General features: G+C 65.0%; 1 protein-coding gene across 4 annotated transcripts in view; it reads right to left on the bottom strand.

The window, feature by feature from the left end:
- Positions 1-822: 822 nt before the first annotated feature.
- Positions 823-23,181, bottom strand: part of DNMT3A (DNA methyltransferase 3 alpha) — a 36,724-nt gene continuing 14,365 nt past the window's right edge. The window contains exons 4-23 of one of the 4 annotated variants that reach the window (XM_069011938.1): positions 18,650-18,974; positions 16,167-16,213; positions 15,146-15,292; positions 11,135-11,350; positions 10,890-11,048; positions 10,706-10,813; positions 10,020-10,176; positions 9,693-9,845; positions 9,433-9,477; positions 8,933-9,012; positions 8,706-8,818; positions 6,466-6,649; positions 6,294-6,378; positions 5,900-6,045; positions 5,535-5,625; positions 5,258-5,406; positions 5,062-5,147; positions 4,518-4,587; positions 4,189-4,307; positions 823-4,114 (exon numbers count right to left, since the gene is read on the bottom strand). In XM_069011938.1, coding sequence (XP_068868039.1) covers positions 3,973-4,114; positions 4,189-4,307; positions 4,518-4,587; positions 5,062-5,147; positions 5,258-5,406; positions 5,535-5,625; positions 5,900-6,045; positions 6,294-6,378; positions 6,466-6,649; positions 8,706-8,818; positions 8,933-9,012; positions 9,433-9,477; positions 9,693-9,845; positions 10,020-10,176; positions 10,706-10,813; positions 10,890-11,048; positions 11,135-11,350; positions 15,146-15,292; positions 16,167-16,213; positions 18,650-18,974 — 2,622 coding nt within the window. In that variant the 3' untranslated portion in view covers positions 823-3,972. The remainder of the gene's footprint in view (positions 4,115-4,188; positions 4,308-4,517; positions 4,588-5,061; positions 5,148-5,257; positions 5,407-5,534; positions 5,626-5,899; positions 6,046-6,293; positions 6,379-6,465; positions 6,650-8,705; positions 8,819-8,932; positions 9,013-9,432; positions 9,478-9,692; positions 9,846-10,019; positions 10,177-10,705; positions 10,814-10,889; positions 11,049-11,134; positions 11,351-15,145; positions 15,293-16,166; positions 16,214-18,649; positions 18,975-23,181) is intronic. The other 3 variants (XM_069011941.1, XM_069011939.1, XM_069011942.1) reach the window with 3 other exon arrangements.

Below are 23,181 nucleotides of genomic sequence, written 5' to 3'. Positions count from 1 at the left end.
CCAACACCAGAGCTGGGATCCCCCCACCCACCAGGCCCCCACCCCACCACGACAGACAGACCACACAACCACACGGAGGGGTTTTTTTTTCTCTCTTTTTTTTTTTTCCTCTTTTTTTCTCTTTTTTTTTTTGCACAAAACAGGACATTTATTCAAGTGTTCTCCAGCACAAGTACATTAGAAAGGAGCTCGTCTGTATTATACTCTTCTGGGCACCAAAGAAAAAGAAAAGGAGGATGGGATGGAAGCGGGACGGACAGACTTTCTACATCTGCTGCACGCATTGACCTTTATTAGTTCAGAACAGCTATGTCACGAGCAATACTCACACAGATACAACAGCGCCGGGCGCCCGTGGCACCTCCGGCCGTGAAATGCACAGTTCAGCGGCAATAAATAGAGAAGCGACCCTAAAAAAACAAACCAACAAAAAACAGGGGCAACGAACCGAGAGAGAAGTAGAAAATAAACCAGGGGGTTCGGGCTCGGGGTAGGAAAAGGGGAGGGAGAGCAGCCGGGGTGGCCGCGGTGGCGCCGGGAATGTGGCGGCGGAGCCAAATCAAAGGGAGGAAGGAGGGTACCAGCTCTACGCGCGTAGTCCTCGGGATGATGAGTACATGATTCCCACAAATAGTTAAGCGTCAGCTACTTCAATGTCTAGGCTAAAACACATGAAATCTCTCGTTTAGTTTTCAAGTACAAAGTTAAAATGCCTTTTTCTTTTTTGTTTTTTTTTTTAATAATAATATATAAGAGTAAAATAATAGTGCTCTTTGAAACTCCACTACGAGAAACAAAACAGTCATTGTCCAGACAGCAGACTTAATTTAACAATATATATTTTTAATAAAATGTTTTAGCACCGTGTTTGTCCCCACTCCCTCGGCGGATCTTAAGGAATTTCGGCCTTTCTTTGTTGTTTTGAGTTTTCATCTAGGGCTGTGCAACAGAATTTATCTGGTTGTTTTTAAAAAAAGACGTGAGTCGGGTACGTTAAAAACTGAACTCTTGCCCCAGGCATCCCCACGGTCCCCACCGCCACCGGCACCTGTTCCCAGCAGGAACCTGCTTCCCACCAGCACCGGCACCGCCTGGGCTGTGCCAACACCATGCCGGGCCAGCCCCCGCGCCACAGCACCTGCTGGGACCCAGCCCCCCGAAGGTGCAGCAGGGCCAAGGGGGTCCCAGGAAGCGCTGCAGGGCTGGGCTGGGCCGGGGTGGCCCCAGGGGTCCACTGGGACCCCCAAACCCAGCACGTGACCATGCAGAACCTGCCAACAGTGCCACAGGATGGAGCAGCACCAGCACCCGGAGCTGCATGGCCACGCAGGGTCAGCACCCAGAGCCACAGGGTTGTGCAGGATCAGCACCTGGAGCTGCAGGACCACGCAGGGTCAGCACCCAGTGCCACAGAGCCATGCAGGACCTGCCAACAACGTTGCAGGGCCATGCAGGACCAGCACCCAGCACCTCAAGGCCATGGAGGATCAGCACCCAGTGCCACGGGGCCATGCAGGACCCGCAAATGATGCTGCGGAGCCATGCAGGACCCGTGTTTGCCACGGCGAGGCCACGCAGGGCCTGCAAGCAGCACTGCAGGGCTTGCAGCACTTGCACCCAGATCTGTGGGGCTGTGCAGGACCCACAGCCAGCACCGTGGATCCATGCAGGACCCACAGCCGGTGGCCCAGAGCCATGCAGGACCTGCAGCAGTGCTGCAGGACCATGCAGGACCCACAGTGCCCACCATGCTCCACACAGGACGCCCGGGGCCATGCCAGCCCCACAGACACGATTGTGGGGCCGTGCAGGCTCACAGAGCAGCAGGCAGGACCTGTGCCCGCTGCAGCGGCCCTGTGCCATCCTGTGCCATCCGGCCCCAGGAGCGGGCAGGAGCCCAAGCCCGGGGCCGGCGCCGTCCCGCCTCGTCACCTTCGCTCCCCGGCAAAGCTGGGCCCCGCGGTGCCCCCACCGCGGCCGCCCGCGCCGGCTCAGCTCCCCGCGCCCCCCGCACCCAGAGGGGCCCCCAAAGCCCCTGGTAGCACCAGGAGGGAGGGGAGGTGGGGGGGCCCCACGGCCGCCCCTCGCCAGCCCCGCCGCCGTCGGTCCCAGCACCTCAGAACGCCCAGGCCGCGGCTCACTGCCATTAGCCAGCACCCCGCAGCGAGCGCGGCGCCCGGAACCCGCACCTTTCACAGTTAGAGAAGAGACAGCGACGGGCCGAGACCCTCCGGGAGCCTCCCCGCGCCCTAGCACCAGTCCCTGCCCCACCGGGTCCGGCCACCCCGCGGGCACCGGGGCTGCACCGGGCCGGACCCCGCGGCACCACAGCCGCCAGACCAGTAGCACCATCCACCGCACTGCCAGCACCTGCCCGCGCTCCGCTCACACCGCGGCTCCCGGCGCCTGCGGCCGGGGCTGCCCGACACCGACACTGCCGCCGCCACCACCGCGGTGTCCCCGCGGGCACCCGCCAGCCCCCAGCGGGGGCACGTGGCCACCCCACACGGGGCACCGAGGGGACACGCTCGCTCCAAACCATGCATGGGCAGGGGAGTGATGGCCCAGCAGCCGCGGTGACACTGCCGGGGTCCCATCCTGGCTCACCGGGGCATCACCCTCCTGCCACCAGCCCGGCCCCGCGGATGTAGCACCAGGGTCCGGGACCGACAGCCATCCCCGTGCCATGCCGGAAACGCCCCGGCCGCGCTCCGGCACCGCTCTGTCCCCCCTGCCCTGCTGGCGTCCCCGCCACCGCCTTCGGCGAGAGCCTGTCCACAGCACCGTGCCCCGCGCCGCCCCGGTGGGCAGTGCCCGTGGCAAGGGGCATGGCCAGGGGGCAGGACCCCCCTGCTGCTTCCGGGGCGCCGGAGGACACCCAGCACCGGCTCTGCCGGACGCCACGTACGCAGAAGAGCACCAGTACGCTGTGGGGTGACGCCGGCGGGGCAGGGGGGCACCGCCGAGGCGCTTCCGTTTGGGACAGAAAAAGGTTATTGCATGACTCGGGATGGAGACGCTTCCGCCCGGCCGCCCCGGCCCTGCCGCTCGCTCGGAAAGGCCCGGCACGTAAGGCAACGTGGAAGCTGATGTCTCGACTCACCCCGCTGTGTAAAGCACCATTATGAAGTCAGGTTGTACAGTAGTAACAGTACCTTTTATATATATATATATCTATATCTCATATCTATCATATATATATAAACTGTAAACAAGAGGTAACAGCGGCTTCTAGGATCTGCACTCTTCAAGGTTTCCGTGTGGTAGGCACCCAAAATACTGTAGAAAAGGTGTGTGTGTGGTGTGTGTGTTCCCGGCCTCCCTGCCGGGTTGGCTCCATGTCACCGGAGAGCGGTGCTGGTGGAACAGAGCGAGGCTCAGCCGCCGGGCGCTGGAGCCGCCGAGCGCTGCCGGAGCCGGGGCCGGGCCGGCCAGGCGCTGGCACGGACGGAGCGGAGTGGTCTCGGAGCGGGTCTCGGAGCAGAGCGGGTCTCCTTCGCCTCCGCCTCCCTCCCGACTGGGCTTTCCCGCTGCCGTTTCCCCCTCTCCGAGAGCGGCACTGGCGACGGCATCTCGTCTCGCCCGCTGCTCCGAGAAGTGGAAACCAAACCGACAGGAAAACCCAGCCAGAAAAGAGCGGAAAATTAAAAGGTTACCCAAAAAAAATGGTTTTGGTTTCTTTTCTTTTTCTTTTTTTTTTTTTCCGTTTCGTTTTTCTTTTTGCCGTTTTTGTTGTTTGTTTGCTTTTTGTGGTTTTTGTTTGTTTTTCAATAGGCTAAAGCTGACCCTTGGAAATTCAGGAGAGGACACCGACCCCTTTCGCTCGGGGAGACGTGTGCTGGGTTCCTGTCGGGCTGCGAAATCCCGTCTCTCTTCTGGGTGCTGACTCTTCTCTCATTCCGTGTGTTCACTTCTCTTGGCGTGGATGGGTTTGTTTCCGACTCGCTCCGTGTGACCAGTTCCTGCCCATCTCTAAACGCAGGCAAAATATTCCTTCAGGGGCGCGAAGAGGTGGCGGATCACCGGCACGCTCCAGGACCTGCCGAGCAGTCTCTGCCGGGCCAGGCGGCTCATGTTGGACACGTCCGTGTAGTGCACGGGGAAGCCGAAGACCCTGCGGGACACGGGATGGGGAGGGGTCAGGGGTGCGGGCAGGACCCGGTGCGGCTGCCCCGGCGCCCGCGGTACCTCTCCATCTCCGTGCACCACAGGATGTCCTCCTTCTCGTTCATGAACACGGGGAAGTGCTGGTCCTTGCCCTGCTTGATGGAGTTGGAGCGAGTGGTGATGGTTCGCACTTTGCTGAACTGCAAGAGGCACGGGCTGGTCAGGCTGGGGTGGGATGGAGCCCCCAGCACGCTGGGAGGGTAACTCCCACCCTGGCAGCCACTGCTGATCCCTCCTCCCCCTTACAAGACTCCTACCCAGGGAGCCTGGGACTGCTGTGACAGCACTGGAACCCCCCTCCTGTCCCTTCAGGCACCCGCTCAGCCCCTCAGCACCCACCCCTGGCTGACCTTTGCTATCCTGCCATGCTCCAGGCACTCCTGCAGCTCCAGCTTATCATTGACGGTGGATGCGAGTGGCCTGGGGGGGAGAGATGGTGGGCAGGGGGTGGCAGCGCTGTGTCCCCATACTGTCCCCCCACCGTGGGTGCAGGGCAGGTCTCCATCTGGGGTTTGTGGGGGTCACAAGGTGGCCATGGCTGTTTTGGGGGTCTGTGGCAGGTGATGAGCAAGAAGCAGCCAATTCCTGTGGGAGCCCATCCGCGGCCACTAGCTGTGGGCCACCACAGTCAACATCCAAGAGGGACACAAAGGACAGCTTAGTGCCACCTCTCCAGCAAAAGAGAGCTGGGACAGGACCAGCCACCCCCATGGAGGTGCCACCATGGGTTTCTAGGGTGTGCCATCACGTCTTTGTGACACTCCTGCTCTTGCCCAGCACTGACCAGGGTCAGGGGACCCCCAGAGCCACATCTGGGCCAAGGGAAGACCCAGGAGTGCAGCCCACCCTCCCAGAGCCAGGTCAGGGGCTCAGCTTTGGGCTGCTCTCACCAACCTGTTCATGCCGGGCAGGTTCCCCCAGAAGTACCGTGCCCGGTGTGCTGCAGACACTTCTTTGGCATCAATCATGACGGGATTGGACTAAGGGAGGGAGAGCGGGAAAGGTCAGCAGGGCTGGGCAGCCCCTCGCTGTGGGGCAGGACCTGGGAGTCCCCGGGGATGGAAGGGGGTAACCCTAGGCAGGCTCTAACCTCCAGGAAGCGAGAGATGTCCCTCTTGTCGCTCACCCCCATGGCCACCACGTTCTCAAAGAGCCAGAAGAAGGGCCGGTCGTCGCCCTCCTTGGGCCGGGCTTCATGGAGCAGGCGGTAGAACTCAAAGAAGAGGCGCCCAGTGCCCTCTGGGAGGAGAGAGGAGGAGCTGGGGTAAGGACTGGGGGTCTCTGTCAGCCCTGGGGGGCTGTGTCAGCTCTGGGGGGCCAGCAGTGGGGTCCAGACCCACCCCTGTGGAGCCCCAGCCCCCTCCTACCGTAGAGCCCCTTCCTGGCCGGGTTGACGATGGACAGGTCGTTGCAGGGGCTCCCCCCAATCACCAGGTCAAAGGGGCCCCACTCCTGTATCTGCAAGAGGGAGAGGAGACCCCGGGTGAGCCGGGCGCTGCCACAGCCTGGGGGACACGGGGATGACGGTGGCCGAGGTCCCCGAGTGGGAAGGGACCCACCAGGATCATTGAGTCCTACTCCTGCCCCTGCACAGGACACCCTGACACTCCCACCCTGGGCCTGAGTGTTGCCCAAATGCTCCTGGAGCTCTGGCAGCCTTGGGGGGCGGTTGAGGGTCGCGGTGCCGGCAGGGAGGGGGTCAGGAAGCCAAGGGGCAGGACGGGACACGTACGTGTTTCTGGGTGACATTGCGGACGTCCCCGACGTACATGATCTTGCCCTGGTGCCTCACCATGCCCACGGTGATGGAGTCCTCGCACACCTCGGAGGCGATGTACCTGTCCACCTGGATGCCCAGGTCCTTCAGCACCAGCAAGCCTGCGGGAGCCGGGGGGGTGGGCCATGCGCACGCACAACGGGCCCCCAGCCCTGTCCCCACCTGTCCCGCCCCCCTTCCCCGCTCCCCTCTCGTGTGGGCCCCTGGGGTGGGGAAGACAATGGGGGCTGCCCACGGGGGACACCCACACGGGGTCCCACAGATCTGCCCACTGTGCCGGCTGCTCCCACCCCAGCAATCCAATCCCACACACCCTGGGGGGGCCACGGGGCCAGGGACCCCCACCCACCTGTGGCGATGCCGTCAAAGAGTGAGAGCACCCGGATGGGCTTCCTCTTCTCAGCTGGCACCGGCGGGTACACCTTCGGTGGGTCCTGGGAGCCACAGGGATGGGGTCAGCAGGGAGCGTGCTGGGGGTCAGCGAGGAGGGGCCTGGGGGTCAGCAGGGAGGGGGAACTCACAAACTCCTGGTCGTGGTTGTTGGCGAAGAACATCTGGAGGCGCGAGGGCCAGTCCTCCCGCCGCCGCAGCAGCCCGTAGACCCCCTTATGGCCGCACATGTAGCAGTTCCAGGGGTCCTCCTTGATGGCCGCCTGCGCTGCCCCCGGGCCCACCAGCAGGTCCACGCACTCCACGCAGAAGCACCTGGCACAGGTGGGAGCCAGGGGTCAGCAGGGGGGCTTGTGCCAGGGCGGTGACACCACCAGGATCTACCCAGCCCCACCCCACGACTGGGGCACCACCCACACGGGGTCCCACAAACCTGCCCACGCACACCGTGGTCTGAGCCCACTGGCATTTCCCAGCTCCATGCTGGGACTGGGGCACTGCCAAAGCTTGCCCCAGCCCTACAGCAGGACCACGGCATCACCAAAACCTCCCCAGACTCATGCCAGGGCTGGGGCACCACCAAAACCTCCCCAGCCCCAAACCAGAACTGGCATCACCCAAAACCCCAAGGCAGGACTGTGGCATCACCAAAAACCTCAACACCAACACCTCAGTCCCACACCAGAACTGGGACATCGCTGGAACTACCGAGCTCCACAGCAGCACTGGAGCATTGCCAGGACCTCTTCCAGCCCTACAGGATCCTGGCACTGCCAAAACCTCCGAAGCCCCGCACCTGGACTGGCATCACCCAAAACTCCATGGCAGGACCACGGCATCTCCAGTCTAGGGCATTACCAAAACTTCCCCCAACCCCACAAACCAGGGCCAGGGCACCACCAAAACCTCCTCGTCTCAAACCACAACTGGCATCACTCAATTCCCATGCCAGGACTGCGGCATCACCAGGACTTTCCAGCTCCATCCTGGTAGGACTGGGGCATTGCCAAAACTCCCACAGTCCCACACCAGGACATTACCAAAACCTCCCAACCAGACACATTGGGACTGTGACATCATTAAAACATCCCGGTCCCAAACCAGGACTGGCATCATCAACAGCCCATGGCAGGAACATGACACCATGAAAATCCTTCCAGTCCTGCACTGGGACATCACAAATCCTCCCAGCCCCAAACCAGGATTGGCATCACTGAATTCCTACACCAGGACTGGCAGCACCTGATTTCCACGCCAGGCCTGTGGCACCATCAAAACCTCTCCAGCTCCACATGAGGACCGAAGCATCACAAAACATCCCAGACTGGCGTTGAGGAATAAATCCGGCCCAGGTAGTGGGTTTGAAATGCAGACTGAGCTGCAGAGGTTGAGCTCTGGGTGGAGCCCCAGCCGTGGGATGAGGAAGGCTGACCCAGCCAGGTGAGTGGACACAGAGTTGGGATAACATAACAAAGGAGATAAAGAGAGGTGCTGCCAGCCAGCTGGATGGACACGGAGAGGGGCCGGAGCTGAGGACACTGGAGGAACAGTGAGTGAGACTTGTAGACGGGAACACTGAGGGGATAAAATCGAGGGGTTGTTTTGTTGGGATCCCTCCTTGGAGGTACCAGCTCGGGCTGTGTTTCTATTTCTGTGCCAGAAATAAATGGCTTCACCAAACAGAACATTGGAGACTGCCACTGGAAAGCCGGGCTGGGACCGGTGAGGAGGCAGGGTCTGACTGGGAGTGGGGCTGTGGGGAGTCACTGGAGCCGCCGCTGCGAAGGGGCTCTGGCCCCAGCAGTGACAGCCTCTGGCACCGCGAGTGGGACAGCCCGGGAGTGTCAGGAGTGCTCAGACTGGGACATCACCAAATTCCCATGCCAGGACTTGGCATCGTGAGAACCTCTGTCTCACACCAGGACTGACATCACTGACCATGGTGGGACTGTGGTATCACCAAACCCTACCCAGACTCATGCCAGGACTGGGACATCAAAGCCTGACACTGGGACAGCGGCACCACCAGAACCTCCCAGTCCCATGCCAGGTCTGGCATCACCATACCCGCCTGCTCCTGTGCTACAGGCCACAGCACTGCCAAAACAACTCAGCCACAAACCAGGACTGGCACCACCGAACTCCCACACCAAGACTGTGGCATCACCAAACCTTCCCAATGCCTTCCTGAGACTGGGACATCACCAAAACTCCCCAGTCCCACGCCAGGACCGCCATCAGCAAAACCACGTGGCAGGAATGTGGCAACACCAAAACCTTCCCAGCCCCATGCCAGACAGAACTGGGCACCAATGGAAGCTCCCCGGTTGCACGGCAGCCCCGTGGCCCCCGAAGCCCCCCGGCCCCGCACCTGCAGCAGTTGTTGTTGCCACACATGAGGACCTCGCGGCCACCGCAGCAGATGGTGCAGTAGGACTGGTACCCGTCGTCGTCGTACTGGTACGCGCACTCCAAAAAGCAGTTCTGGGGACAGCCAGGGTGTCACTGCGGCCCCGGGGACACTGGGGACCCCGGGACAGGGTCAGGCATCCCCTGAGACTCCCAGGCCGTGGCCCCTGGCCCAGCACCACACCATACCTTGCAGTTTTGGCACATCCCCCCGATGAACAGAGGGTGCTCTAGGGTCACGTTGAGGCTCCCACAGGAGATGCAGATGTCTGAGGGAGAAGGGGAGACATTATCCTGGCACCCCACTGCAGCGTGGGGACACCCCGACACCTGTCCTGCAGTCCCCAGAACACACTCACCCCATGCCGGGTCACACCAGAGCTGGGGACCAACCTTGGAAACAGCAGGCAGGACTCCCACTGTTCCCAGCCCCACCCCGGACCCCAACAGCCTCCACAGCCCCAGGCAGTGTCCTGAGGGTCCCTGCCACCATCCAGGGTAGGCCACTGCCACATCACAGCTGCTGTCCCTGCTGCCAGCCAGGGTGAGGGTGGGACAAGCCTGGCCTTCTTCCCCTGAGCTGCCCCCACACCCCTGCAAGCCCTCTCTATCCTGAGGTGCTCAGGCAGGGAGGGACGGACCCCCACCCCACATCCTGGGTGCAGGAGGTGCCCAGGCCCCGCACTCACCTTCGATGTTCCTGCACTTCTGCCGGACCTCGTACACCAGCCGCTCTGGGGGAAGAGGGGCGTCAGCGGGGCCTGGCCCCAGCCAGGTCCCCTCACAGCTGGGGGTGAAGGGAGGGACTCCCCGGGAGGGAAGGATCCCGAGGGAGAAGGGGGCCTGGCCTGGAGCAGCTCTTGTCCCCCCCACCCCCAAGTGAGCATGGCCAAAGCAACCCCCCGAGAGAGGAGTGGTGGGCGTGGGGACATCCCCAGCCCCCTGGTACCTCGGGTGCGCTCGTCGATGATCTCCTTGACCTTGGGCTTCTCCTGGGTTGTGCTTTTCCGGGGTTTTTTGGCGGGTGGGGGTGGTGCGTAGGCGGCTGCTTCGGGCTCGACCCACATCTCCGTGTAAACTTCTTTGTAGGGGTTCCGCTCCTCTGCGGGACCAGGGGTCGTCAGCGGAGTTCCCCCGTCAGGTCCCATTGCCAGGATCCCCCAGGGTCCCCTCCCAGCCCCACAGCGCCTGCCCTGCCCAGGCCCGTCCCACCCCGGTGATGCTGGAGCTGATGGCGAGTGTCCCCACCCCACACAGGGCCTGCACCCCCCCTCACCTTCGGGGGGCTCCAGCCCCTTGGGGCCGGAGGGCTGGAAGCCACCCAGGGCCCACTCGATCATCTGCTTGTTCTGGATCTCCACCACCTTGGACGTGTCCGTCTCGTCGTTCTCAGGGCACGCAGGGAAGATCTTCCCGGCCCGGCTGCTGGCCACCTGCCGGGGGTGCAGGTGTCACCCACCTCCCACACGGGGGTTCCCATCCTCAGGCCCCCTGGCTGCTCCTGCACTGCCCAACCAGGCAGGCCCCAGCCTCAGGGGGACCAACGTGGTCAGGAACCTCCACAAGAGACCCCCAGCACTGCTGAGAACCCCCAAAGCCAGGATCACCCCACAAGAGACCCTTCCCAGCAGTGCTGAGAGATGCCCTAAAAGGCAAGACCCCCCCAGCACCCCCCACAGGGACAGCAGCAGCCCCCCAGAGACCCCCAAAGTTCCTGACTTCCTCCCCAGACCCCCCCCCCACACTCCTGCCTGGGACAAGTGATTCCCAGACACCCCTGAAGCCTCCTTGGAGAGTACGCCACAAAAGCCCTTCGGGGGTCCTCCAGACCCCTTAGCCTTTTAAGAGACCTCCTAGTGGCAGGAGGGGAGGCAGGGCTGGGTCCTGACAGGGTGGAGAGGCAGCTGCTTCTTCCACGGATGGACTCACTGCACCTCGGATGTCCCCGGTGTCCCTGCTCACCTGCAGCACCTCGTAGATGGCCTTGCGGTACATGGGCTGCTTGTTGTAGGTGGCCTGGTGGAAGGCGCTGGCAAAGGAGCTCAGGGGCAACAGCTTCTCCACGCACACCTGGGGACAGGACGCAGCCATGGGGACACCTGGGGGAGGGGCGCTGCCACCCCCCGGCCCCCCGGGCACCGCTTACCACCGAGAACTTGCCGTCGCCGAACCACATGACCCAGCGGGTGCCCTCGGCCGCGCGGCTCCGGCCGGTCATCCACCAGGACACGATGCGGCCGGGCCACCACGAGAAGCCGCGCAGCTTGCCCCACACCAGCTCGCCGATGCCGAACCCGCGCCCGTCCTGCGGGGGGGGGACACGGGGGTCAGGGCGGTCGCACGAGGGTCTGGCCCCCGCAGCGCCCCCGGACCGCCCGGCCCTGCCCTCACCTCGTACTCGGGCTCGTCGTCGGCGGATTTTGAGGTGTTCTTGTCGCCGGCGTCGGCCACGGCCGGCTCCGGCGTGGTGGCCACGCTGGGCGAGGCGGGGTCGGTGGGCTGCTGCGGGGCGGGCGGCGGGCTGGCCTCCTCCTCCTTCTGCGCCTCGGCCCGCGCCGGCTCCTCCACCACGTTCATCACGGCGATCACCTTGGCCTTCTTCTCCGCCTGCGGGGAGAGGGCAGCGCATGGCCACCGGCCCCGCGGGACGCGGCGGGGTGTCCGGGCATCACCCCGGGCCCGACCCGCGCCCGGCAGCCCCCGAGGCCCGAGGGAACCCCCGGCCCAGCCGCCAGCACCCCCCGCGGGGCCTGGGGCCGGGGTCCCCTGCCTCAGCTGCCCCCTCCTGACCCCCGTCCCCCAGAACTTATCCCGGGAGCCCCGGGGTCATCCCAGGAAGCCCCGCACTCATTCCGTGACCCCCAGAGCCCAGCCCGGTACCCTCTGTACTTATCCCGGGACCATCGGAGCTCATCCCGGACCATGTCACCCTCTCCGGGTCCCCCCGTTCCCGGCCGAAGCTCCGGGCGCGGTGCGGGCGCTCCGGCCCGCGGTGGTCCCGGCCCCGGCCCCGGTCACGTACCCGCGGGCACCGGCCGGGCCCGGGCCGGAACGCGCGGAGCCGGAACGCGCGGAGCCGGCCGGGCCGGTGCGGGTCAGCCCGGCGGCCCTTTGTCTGGGCTCCGGGTCACGTGGTGCCTCCCGGCCCGGCTGGTTGGCTGCGGCGGGGGGGTGGGGGGGGGGCGCGCCGGGGGCACGGGCCGGACCGGAACCGAAGGGGCCCGAGTGGAACCGAACGGAACCGAAAGGACCCGAGCAGAATCGAAGTAACCGAGAGGAGCCGAAGAGACCCGGACGGTGCCCGGGCCGGACCCGAAGGGAACAGAGCAAAACCGAAGGGACCGAGCAGAACCGAAAGGATCGAGAAGAACCGAACGGAGCCGAGCGGACCCGAGAAGAACGAACGCAGCCGAGCGGCCTCCGGGACGGATCCGAGCGGTCCCGAGAAGAACCGAACGGAGCCGAGCGGCTTTCCCGGAGCGGACACGAGGAGAACCGAACGGTGCCGAGCAGAACCGAACGGAGCCGAGCGGACTCCAGGCACGGGACCAGACGGAGCCGAACGGCCCCGAGCGGTTCAGCCCGGTCCCGGTCCCGCTTGCCCGGTGTCCTCCCGGTCTCGGCCCCGCTCCCGGTGCTTCTCGCTCCAGCCCCGCTGTCCCGCCGGTGCCCCGGTCCCGGCCCGTCCCTCCCGGTACTCACGAGCCCGCGGCCGTGCTGCGGTCGGGGCTGGGCTGCGCCTCACGCCGCGGGGCCGCTCCCGCCGCCTTTTGTCCCGGGGCCGCGGCCCCCCGGCCTTTGTGCGGAGCGCCGGGACGGGGCGGGGGCGGCGGCGCCCCGGGGGCCTCGCCCCGCACGGCTGGAGCCGCCCCCGCCCCCCGCACCAGTGTCCCCAGTGCCACCAGTTGGGGACTGGGGGGGCTCCGCGCTGGCAGCGGCCCCGCTGCACCAGTTCGGCCCAGCACGGACACCGGTCCGCGGTCACGTTGCCCGGTCCAGCCCCGTGCAGACACTCGTCTGGTACCACACGGCCCAGTTCCAGCCAGTACAGACACTGGTGCGGGGCTGCCCCGCTGCCCCGGTTAAGGCCGGTACGGACGGGACGCGCTCAGGGGTCCCTGGACCCCAGCACAGGCCCTGCCCCCTGCCAGCCCGCGGGGTCCCCGGGGGTCCCCAGTGTCCCGGGGGTGCCACGGCGCGGTGGCTCCGGGACCCCTTTGTGTGCAGAGAGGGACAAAGGGGTGGGTGGTGCCACCCCAGGGACCCCTGCCCTGCCACCCCGGGCCACCACCTCGTCCCGGGATCCGGAGGGACCCCAAGAGACCCTGAGACCCCATGGTGGTGCCCCAGTTCCGCCCTCTGGGTGCCCCCCGGGTGGCAGCGGGGTGGCATCACCCGGTCTGTGCCCCCCCAGGTGACAGTGGGGTGACAGCAGGGACACCCCGTTTCCTGCAGCTCGGGCGTGCCAAAACAGCAAAGCTGCTCTGGGGACCTGGGGTGTTTGGGGACACGAGTGGGCCTGGGCCAGAGGACACGGGGTGGGTGACACCCGGAGTGTCCTGGGGGAGGGTCACAGCAGGACCTCGTGTCCCCCCTCATCTAGCGCTGGTCCCACCGGGGCCCTGCTCTGCCCGGGAGGACAGGAAATGTCCCATCGCCGGTCGTTAAGGGACATCGTCTGGATATCACCGCTGGACAATTGTCCCAACCGATCCCTGCCCTGGGGCCACCGGCAGCTCTGCCAGCCCCGTCCACCCCCACCCTCATCCTCAACTCCATCCCCAGTCCCCGTCCTTGCCTCACGCCCACCCTCATCTCCATCTTCATTCCACCTGCATTCCCACCCCCACCCCCATCCCCATTCCACCCCCACTCCCTGTCTTTGCCCCACCCCCCTCCTCATCTCCCTCTGCATCTTTATCCCATCCCCATCTCCATCTTTATCGTCTTCCTCATCCCAGCGCCACTCCATTCCCTTCCATCCCCATCCACTGTTCTTGCCTCATCCCCATTCCATTCCATTCCCACCTTCATCCTTTGCCTCATCCCCATCTCCTTCTTCATCTTCATCCCAAACCCATCCCATCTCCATCCCCATCTCCACACCTGGCACAGGGTGGGGGGGTCCTAGCCTAAGGGGTCCCAGCATGGACATGAGGGGGCCAGCGCCTGCCCTGGTGCCCCTGTCACCACACTGGCCCTGGGTGTCCCCGTCACCACACCAGCTGCACCCCTCAGAGGCTGAAGGGATGAGGAAGAGGAGGGAAAGCTGGAGGAGGCTGGGTTGTCCCTGTGCCCACTGTAGTGGGGCCGGTGACCCCAGCTGAGACAGACAGTGGGAGTGTCCCCAAACTGGGACATGGGCGGTGGGTGGCACAGAGCACCAGCACCAGCCAGGGATGGGGGAAGCTGTGAATGGTCACTGGGCCACCAGTCAGCTCTGCTCCCCAAAATCATGGCCCAGAAGTGACCAATGACAGGCTTGGAAGCCCTCATGGTTTGGGGACCTGCATGGTTTGGGGAGCTCCATCAAGAGGAACTTGCCAGTGCCGAAGGGCTCCGGTCTGGCGAGATGGGCATGGGGGCAGTGCCTGGGGACCCCTCCCAGGAGGAGGGAGGGAGTCATGCCCTGTGCCCTGGGGGACATTGTAAATGTACCAGCTGTGCCCTGTGTCCCATGGGGACACTGTGGCTGTATCAGCCATGCCCTGTGCCCCACAGCATGGCCTGGCCATGCCAACCATGCCCAGTGGGATGCCCTGGCTGTGACAGGCTCCATTGTCCCTCTGAGTGCCAGCGTGAGGGTGCTTGGCAGCAGGGTTATAAATAGTGCCAAGGAGGTGGCACAAGGGGACACATGCCAGGGAGACCTGCTGGCAGTGGGGGGCAATGCTGAGAATGGGGTGAGGGGGTGTGATGGGGACCCCAGGGCACCCACAGAGCCCCCGTCCCTGCTGCCCACAAGCAGCCACTGGCACCAGAGCCACCCCGTGCCTGTGCCAGGCTCCCGCCACGAGTCCGGCTGTGTCACATGCTGGTTCCCCAGGAAACCAGCAGGAACGGGCGGCGCATCCCGCGGGAGGAGGACGGGGCCCTGCTGCCCGCGGCTGCGCACGCCGGCCCTGAGCGAGGGTGGGCCTGGGGGGCACAGGGGCGAGGAGCGGAGCCGTGGCCGTGGGGCCAGACCCAGGTGCCAGCGCGGCAGTGACAGCACCAGCAGCAGGAGCACCCTTTCCACTCTTTCCACCCTTTCCACCAGCCCCAGGGCCCCGTGTGCCCACCCGAGCCCCCTGCGTGCGCCGACTGTCCCTCGCGTGCCCGGTCAGCCCCGGCCCACTCCAGTGCCGCTGTGCTCGCTGTGGGAGCCTTGCGGTGCCCACCCCCGCCGGTGCCAGCCCTCACCTCCCGCTTCCAGCGCGCCAGCCACTCGTCCCGCTTCCTCTTGCTGATGTAGTAGGGGTCCCCGGCCTGGAAGGTGTGCCGCTGCATCGGCCGCTGCCGCAGGCTCGACTCCCAGCCCAGCCCGCCGCGGAGCCGCCCGCGCGAGCCCTGCGCCGACAGAGAGAGAGGGGTCAGGGCACCGCCATGGCAGCGCGGGGGAGCCACAGGCTGGGCTTGGGGACAGAGGGGGGACACAGCAGAGCTGCCCTGGGGTGTGTGCGTGGGGAGACGGGCAAGGGGGGCACCGCCTGCCTGGGCACGTGTGCACGTGAACATGGCCTGGCCCCTGTGTGCACCAGGACCTGGTGTCCAGAGATTGGATACTGGGGAGCTATTCTTCCCTGTGAGGGTGGGGAGGCCCTGGCACAGGTTGCCCAGAGAAGCTGTGGCTGTCCCTGGATTCCTGGGAGTGTTCCAGAGCAGACTGGACACAGCTTGGAGCACCCTGGGATAGTGGAAGGTGTCCCTGCCCAGGGATGAACTTCGAGGTCTCTTCCAGCCCAAATCAGTCTGGGATTCAAGGACCTGGATGCCACGGCATCACACCACATCCAGCTGCACCTTGGTGGGCACCACTGGCACCATCTCAGTATGGATCTGCCCCAAAGCAGATCCAACACGCTGTGCCCAGGAAACTGAGGGCACTGTGGGAGGTGAGGGGTCAGCCTGAGGGCACCACCCCATGCAGGGCTAGAGGGTGGATCACTGACCCAGCACATCCTGGTCCCCAGCACAGCAACAGGTGCTGCCCAGGGTCTGGCTGTCTCATGGTGCAGGAGCCCAAGACCCCCATCCTGTGGGAACATGGGCCCTGCAGCTCCCCCATGGCCACCAGTGCGGAGGGAGCAGGGACAGATGGTGCCCGTGGGCACGAGGAGCACCACGTTGCCTGGTGGGGTGTGGGCTGTGCCCGTCTCCTGGGGTGGGCTGTGCCCGTCTCGTGGGCGCAGCCTTGCAGGGTCCAGCCCCAGGCCGTACTTGCCTCCATTTTCAGGGTGTCGAAGTTGTTTTCCTCCTTCTCGTCCTTGCCTGCACACAGAACAGAGAAAGGCCGTCCATCAGCCGGCGTCGGCGCGGGGCTGCGGGGCTGGGACCCCGCAGGGCGATGGGGCCCACCCAGGACTCCACGGGGGAGACAGGGCTCACCCAGCCCATCCAGGGGCCGCCCCGTGCCAGGCTGGGCCCCCCTGGCTCACACACAGGGCCCGGGCCTGCTCCGGGCGGGTGCTGCTTCCAGGATGCAGCTGCTGCTCCTGCCCCGGCGGGGTTTGGGGGTCCGGGGCAGTGACCCCCCCCGGGCGGGCAGGGGAAGCGGCTCAGCCCCGCTGCTTCCTGTGCTCTCGGCACATCCGCGCCGCAGGTCGTGCCGAGGCGCTGCCAGGAAAGTGGCTAAAAATAACCCCGGGTGTTTCAGGGGGTGAGAACCGCCGGGGGCCAGGGGAGCGGGGGCAGCTGGGGAGCGGGGGGCACTGCTGGGTGCAGAGCGGGGCTCCCACCCACTGCGGGCATCCCTCAGCACTTCGCCCTGGCTGCTGGGCACTGGGTGCCCTAGCACAGACCCTGGGGTGGCCCCAGCCCTGTGTGACACCGGGACGGTACCGCACAGCTGGCACATGGGGATTCAGCCCCCCTTGGCAGTTGGAGCCCCCCAAAGCAGCAAGGCCCGAGTAGAAGAGCAGCCAAGAGCTCTGAGTGCTGGGAGACAGCAGAGGACATGGGGGAGCAAGGGAGACTCTGGAGACAAGGGGGGACATTGCAGGATAGTGTGGGACACTGTAGGACACTGGGATGGTGGGGGACACTGGGGGACAGGAGCTTTCCAGCTCCATGCTGGGAACAGGAGTTTGTGTGTACTCCAGGTATGCCCAGGCATCCCATCCTCCCAGGGCTGCCTGCGGCCTCAGGGATCTCAGGTGGGGAAACTGAGGCATGGGAGAGGGGGCCTGGCCTGTTCTGAGATGCTGGTCCCCTCTGTCACTGGTCAAACTGGGGGGGGGGCATTGACTGAAGTGGGGATTTCCCGTGGCTGCGGCTCATCCCGGGCGCGGGATCCCGGGAGGAGCAGGGGAGGGTCTGGCAGGAGCCGAGCCTGGCGCTCGAAGGTGCCGGTGCTGCCGGTGACCCCGGCACGGGCACGGCCGGAGCACTGGAAATGACGGGGGGGGGGGGGGGGGGGGTGAGCTCCCGGCAGAGCCACCGCCCCCCGGGCCCTCCTGGGGACCACCGGGAACCTCTTCGGCACCACACCCGGCCGGCCCCGCACCCACACCGGTGTCCGGCTGCTCTCGGCCGTGCAGCAGCCGCGCTGGGGCAGCCCCACGGCCGCGGCCCTCCCTGCTCCCCCCGACCGCGGCTGCGGCGCTCCCGCGGCTGTGCCTCGTGACTGCGGCAGCATCTGCAGCGTGCAGCTCATCCATCCATCCATCCATCCATCCATCCATCCATCCATCCATCCATCCATCCATCCATCCATCCCTGCCTCTTCCAGCTCCACCCCTGCCTGCTTCAGCCATCCCAGCCCCTTCCAGCTCCACCCCAGCTTTCCCCTGTCCACCCTGGCCCTTCCTGGGCACCAGCACTGGCTCGGCATGGCCAGGCACTCTCTGTGATGATTCCAGTCTGGAAGGCTCAAGTGCCAGAGCTGGGAATGCTGAGAAGGGTGTCTCGAGGTCCAGTGGGACCCTCGAGGGTCCAGCCTGTGCCGTGGCCTCTGGTCCTGTCCCTGGGCACCCCCGGGAGCGCTGGGCTCACCCCCAGACCCCTCCCCAGAGGTGTCACAGCCGTGCAGCCCTGCTCTGCTCCGGGCTGAGCAGCCGCAGCTCCCTCAGCCTTACCCCAGCAGAGACGCTCCAGTCCTGCAGTATCGCAGGGCGCTCGGCGGGCTCTCCCCAGCTTGTGTCCCTCTCGTCCTGGGGAGCTAGCGCTGGGCCCAGTGCTACGGGGTGCCTGCACTACCTGGGCACCTCCTGATGTGGCCCAGAAATGCCTGGGACCCCTGGGACCCCCTGTGCTTAGCTGTGCCCCAGCTGGGTGCTGGGACTGACCCTCAGCATGGTGCTGACCCCTCTGCCCTGCCTGCCCAGAGCTGGCACCTCCTGGGCACCGTGGCCCCATGGCCCCAGCACGGGCAGAGCTGCCGTGGGGGTCACACGTGCCAGGGAGGTGTCACAAGTGGGCAGGGATACGCTGGCACCAGGGGCACCGAGCACAAGGACAGGCATCCCTGTTCCTGCTGTCAGGAAAGGCGATGATGGGGGCTGGGATGAGCATGCGGGCACAGCCCCCCACTCCGACCTGCTGCCCCCACCCCAAACCCCGCATGGCATGGAGGGGCTCAGCCCTTCCTCCTCCTCCTCCTGCGGCAGCGCTGCCCAGCCCAGAGCCCCTGCGGAGGAGGACGGTGGGGCCGCGGGTCCCTGGGGGGCTGGGCCCTGCAGCGGGGAGCCCCCAACGCTGAGCTCTTACTTTTCTCTGTGGCCTCCAGGAGTTTCCTCCTCCCGCGTTTCTTCTGGGGGTCGGAAGGGGCCAGCTCACCCTCATCGGCTGGAGCGTCCAGGCCCTCCTTGGGGGTGCAGCGGCCGTTCTCCAGCGCCCGGCCCGTCTCTCCGTCCGGCAGACTCTCCGTCTCGTCCTCCTCGGGCCGGCCGCCCTTGGGGCTCTCGGCGGCCTCCTCCGCATCCCCCTCCACGTCCCCGTTGGGCAGCGGCTCGGCGGGACTGGCCTCCGGGCGGGGCGGGGGGCACTTGGGGACGGCCGCGATGTCTTTGGGGGTGTCACTGCTTTCCACCTGCTGAGAGGAGGGGAAGGAGCTGCGGTTGGTGCTGGCGGGGGGAACGACAGCACATTGTGCTGGGAAGTCCAAGCCCCACCTCCTGCATGCCAGGTGTGGCGGCTGCCACTGCCTGCTGAGGGGACCCTTGGGACCAGGACACGGTGTCACAGCACCCTCAGGGCCAGGACACATGGATGTGACACCCTCATGACCAGGACACACTGCTGTGTGACCCTGAGGACCAGAAGACTCCACCATGGCACTCTCAGGACCAGAACATACCGGTGTGTGACATCCTCGGGGACCAGGACACATTTCCATGACCTGCTCAGGGCCAGGACACGTGACAGCAACACCGTCAGACCATGACACAACAACAATACAGCACCCTCAGGACATGGAGAGGGTGACAAGATACCTTTGGGACAATGACAAAATGCTGTGACATCCTCAGGACTGTAACAAAAGGTGACACACCACGAGGATCAGGACACAGCACCACAACGGCTGCAGGAGAACAACACTGGGCCGTGACACCTCCAGAGCAGGGTGCCACAACACCCTGGGGAGCGGGACATGGTGCTGGGATGTGCCCCGGGTGCCCAGTCCCCTGTGGGCACTGCCCATCCTGCCTGGCACGCCTGTGAGAGGACAGCAAGGGGACAGCAAGGGGACAGCAAGGGGACAGCAAGGGGGCCCTTGGTGTGGCCCATCCCCACTGGCATGGGCACATGGGACAGGGGCACGTGTAAGGGACAGGCAGGGCCAGGCCCTGTGATAACCTCATGACACACACATGTGCAGGTGTGTGTGTGACAGGTGTGTGACAGGTGTGTGACAGGTGTGTGTGTGTGACAGGTGTGTGTGTGACAGGTGCTGGTGTGACAGGGGTGTGTGTGTGTGACAGGTGTGTGACAAGTGTGTGACAGGTGTGTGTGTGACAGGTGTGTGTGTGTGACAGGTGTGTGACAGGTGTGTGTGTGACAGGTGTGTGACAGGTGTGTGACAGGTGTGTGTGTGACAGGTGTGTGTGTGTGACAGGTGTGTGACAGGTGTGTGACAGGTGTGTGACAGGTGTGTGTGTGACAGGGGTGTGTGTGTGTGACAGGTGTGTGTGTGTGACAGGTGCTGGTGTGACAGGTGTGTGTGTGACAGGTGTGTGTGTGACAGGTGTGTGTGTGTGACAGGTGTGTGACAGGTGTGTGTGTGACAGGTGTGTGTGTGACAGGTGTGTGACAGGTGTGTGACAGGTGCTGGTGTGACAGGTGTGTGTGTGACAGGTGTGTGTGTGACAGGTGTGTGTGTGACAGGTGTGTGACAGGTGTGTGACAGGTGTGTGTGTGACAGGTGTGTGTGACAGGTGTGTGACAGGTGTGTGTGTGACAGGTGTGTGTGTGACAAGTGTGCGACAGGTGTGTGGGTGTGACAGGTGTGTGACAGGTGTGTGACGTGTGTGTGTGTGACAGGTGTGTGTGTGACAGGTGTGTGTGTGTGTGACAGGTGTGTGTGTGACAGGTGTGTGACAGGTGTGTGTGTGTGACAGGTGTGTGTGTGACAGGTGCTGGTGTGACAGGTGTGTGTGTGTGTGACAGGTGTGTGACAGGTGTGTGACAGGTGTGTGTGTGTGTGACAGGTGTGTGACAGGTGTGTGTGTGTGTGACAGGTGTGTGTGTGACAGGTGTGTGGCAGGTGTGTGACAGGTGTGTGTGTGTGACAGGTGTGTGTGTGACAGGTGTGTGTGTGTGACAGGTGTGTGTGTGACAGGTGTGTGACAGGTGTGTGACAGGGGTGTGTGTGTGTGACAGGTGTGTGACAGGTGTGTGTGTGACAAGTGTGTGACAGGTGTGACAGGTGTGTGACAGGTGTGTGTGTGACAGGTGTGACAGGCAGTACCAGCAGTGCAGGACACGTGTCGCTGTCCCCAGTGCTGGGCGCAGTGACAGGGCAGGGACAGAGCCCGAGTGTGGGCTCTGGGGTGGCTGTGCCAGTGCTCGCGTGTGCCAGCCCTGGCACGAGCCCCGGCACAAACAGTGCCGAGCGTGGGACACGGCCATTAGGGTTGGGGCAGCATTGTGGCAGCCTGCCATGCAGCCAGCCTGGGCAGCTCTATGGCACAGCTCAGCACAGCTTGGGACAGCTTGGGACAGCTCGGTTCAGCACAGCACAGCTCGGCACAGCTCGGCACAGCTCGGCTCAGCACAGCACAGCACAGCTCAGCTCGACACAGCTCGACACAGCTCGACACAGCTCGGCTCAGCACAGCACAGCTCGGTTCAGCACAGCTCGGCACAGATCGGCTCAGCACAGCACAGCTCAGCACAGCTCAGCACAGCTCGGTTCAGCACAGCACAGCTCGGCACAGCTCGGCACAGCTTGGTTCAGCACAGCACAGCTCAGCACAGCACAGCTCGGCACAGCACAGCTTGGCACAGCTCGGCACAGCTTGGTTCAGCACAGCACAGCTCGGCACAGCTCAGTTCAGCACAGCACAGCTCGGCACAGCTCAGCACAGCTCAGTTCAGCACAGCACAGCTCGGCACAGCACAGCACAGCTCGGCACAGCTTGGCTCAGCACAGCACAGCTCGGCACAGCTCGGCACAGCTCAGTTCAGGACAGCACAGCTCGGCACAGCTCGGTTCAGCACAGCTCAGCACAGCTCAGTTCAGCACAGCACAGCTCGGCACAGCTCAGCACAGCTCAGTTCAGCACAGCACAGCTCGGCACAGCACAGCGCAGCTCGGCACAGCTTGGCTCAGCACAGCACAGCTCGGCACAGCTCGGCACAGCTCGGCACAGCTCAGCACAGCACAGCTCAGTTCAGCTCGGCACAGCACCGGGAGCGGGAGGCAGAGCAAGAGGCCCAGCCCAGCCCAGCGGTTTCCGTGGCCAGGGAGAGTGAAAGTGCTGCTGCGGCTCTGCAGAGCTGGCGCCGGCACAGCCCTGGCAGGGTGGGCGCAGCCACCACCGCGCGCCCAGCCCGGGCCAGCCCCACTGTCACTCCACTCGGTGCCCTCCTGGGGGGTGCAGACTCCCCCGTGCTGGGACACCCCTTCCCTTGGGACTGGCCCTCACCACTCCAACCCTTTGGAGCCGCTCAGACACGGGCACTGGCGGACACCCCGCACGCTGCCACGGGCACAGGGTGCCCACCCTGGTGTCACCCCAGCACGGGCACTGAGCACCCACAGACAGACACCTTGAGGTGCTGCTGCTCCCGTCCTGTGTGTGTCACCACACACAGTGTGGTGACAGGGTGGCACGGTGTGGCGACAGGGTGGCACAGTGCACAGTTGGCCACAGGGACCCTCCTGCCTGTCCCCAGTGAAGTACAGGTCCCACGATGGCCTGCTGGGTGGCAGGGTCCAGGGAGGGGACATGGCACTGCTGGGGGGGCTGGCGTGGGCCACGGGGCTGACGGTGCTGCCCACCAGGGCGGGGTGGGGAGGGGCCACCGACGCTGAGGCACAAGCTCCAGGGGGATGGCAGGCAACAGGCAGTCTGTCCTCCCCGAGGTTCCCTGGATTCGTGCCACAGGGTCCCGTGACCCCTGTCCCCACCATCAGGCTCCCCTACATGGCTGCCGCAGCCCCAAGGCCGCTTCCTCTCCCTCTGGCCCCAGGGCTGCCACTGCCACTTCCTCTGGAGCTGGGAAGGGAGGGCTGAGAAGGCGCTGGCACTGACGAAGGGATGTTGGGGTTCAGGGGGGTCCAGCAGGACTGGCTGTGGCTCTCCCCGTCCTGGCTGCATCAGGCCCGGCCCCCAGGGAGGGCACGGCCCCCCGAGCGGACACTGGTGCCGTCAGGAGGGCAGAGGTGCCAGTCCATGAACGAGGGCACACCTGGGCTTTCAGAGGCCAATGGCCGGACCTTGGTGTGCCCCAGGAGGGCCAGACACCCACCATGGTATGGGCTGGCAGTGGGGACACCGCAGTGCGGCCTGGGAGCAGAGCAGGGAGCTGGAACCAGGGCAAGATGGAAGCCAGGGAACAAAGTCCCCGCTGGTCCCACGGTGAGCAGGACAGGACCTGCTTCCCACTGCATCCCCCTGTCCCTGGCAGCATCCCCAGCTCGCCCGGAGGGGGCCCCGACTGCCACTCCCCCCGTGCAGCTCACGGGGGTCCTGGCCGCCCCTGGCCCCGCTCCCACCTCTGCCTGGGGCCGCATCCGTGCTGAGAACAATCGCAGGGGCTGTGGGGCTTCCCGGGAGGAAACGGGAAGGCCGGGG

Source organism: Aphelocoma coerulescens, chromosome 3 (genome assembly GCF_041296385.1).
Source record: "Aphelocoma coerulescens isolate FSJ_1873_10779 chromosome 3, UR_Acoe_1.0, whole genome shotgun sequence".
Taxonomy (NCBI): Eukaryota; Metazoa; Chordata; class Aves; order Passeriformes; family Corvidae; genus Aphelocoma; species Aphelocoma coerulescens.
The sequence above is the reverse complement of the archived record's forward strand: the minus strand, read 5'-3'. Positions and strand labels throughout refer to the sequence as shown.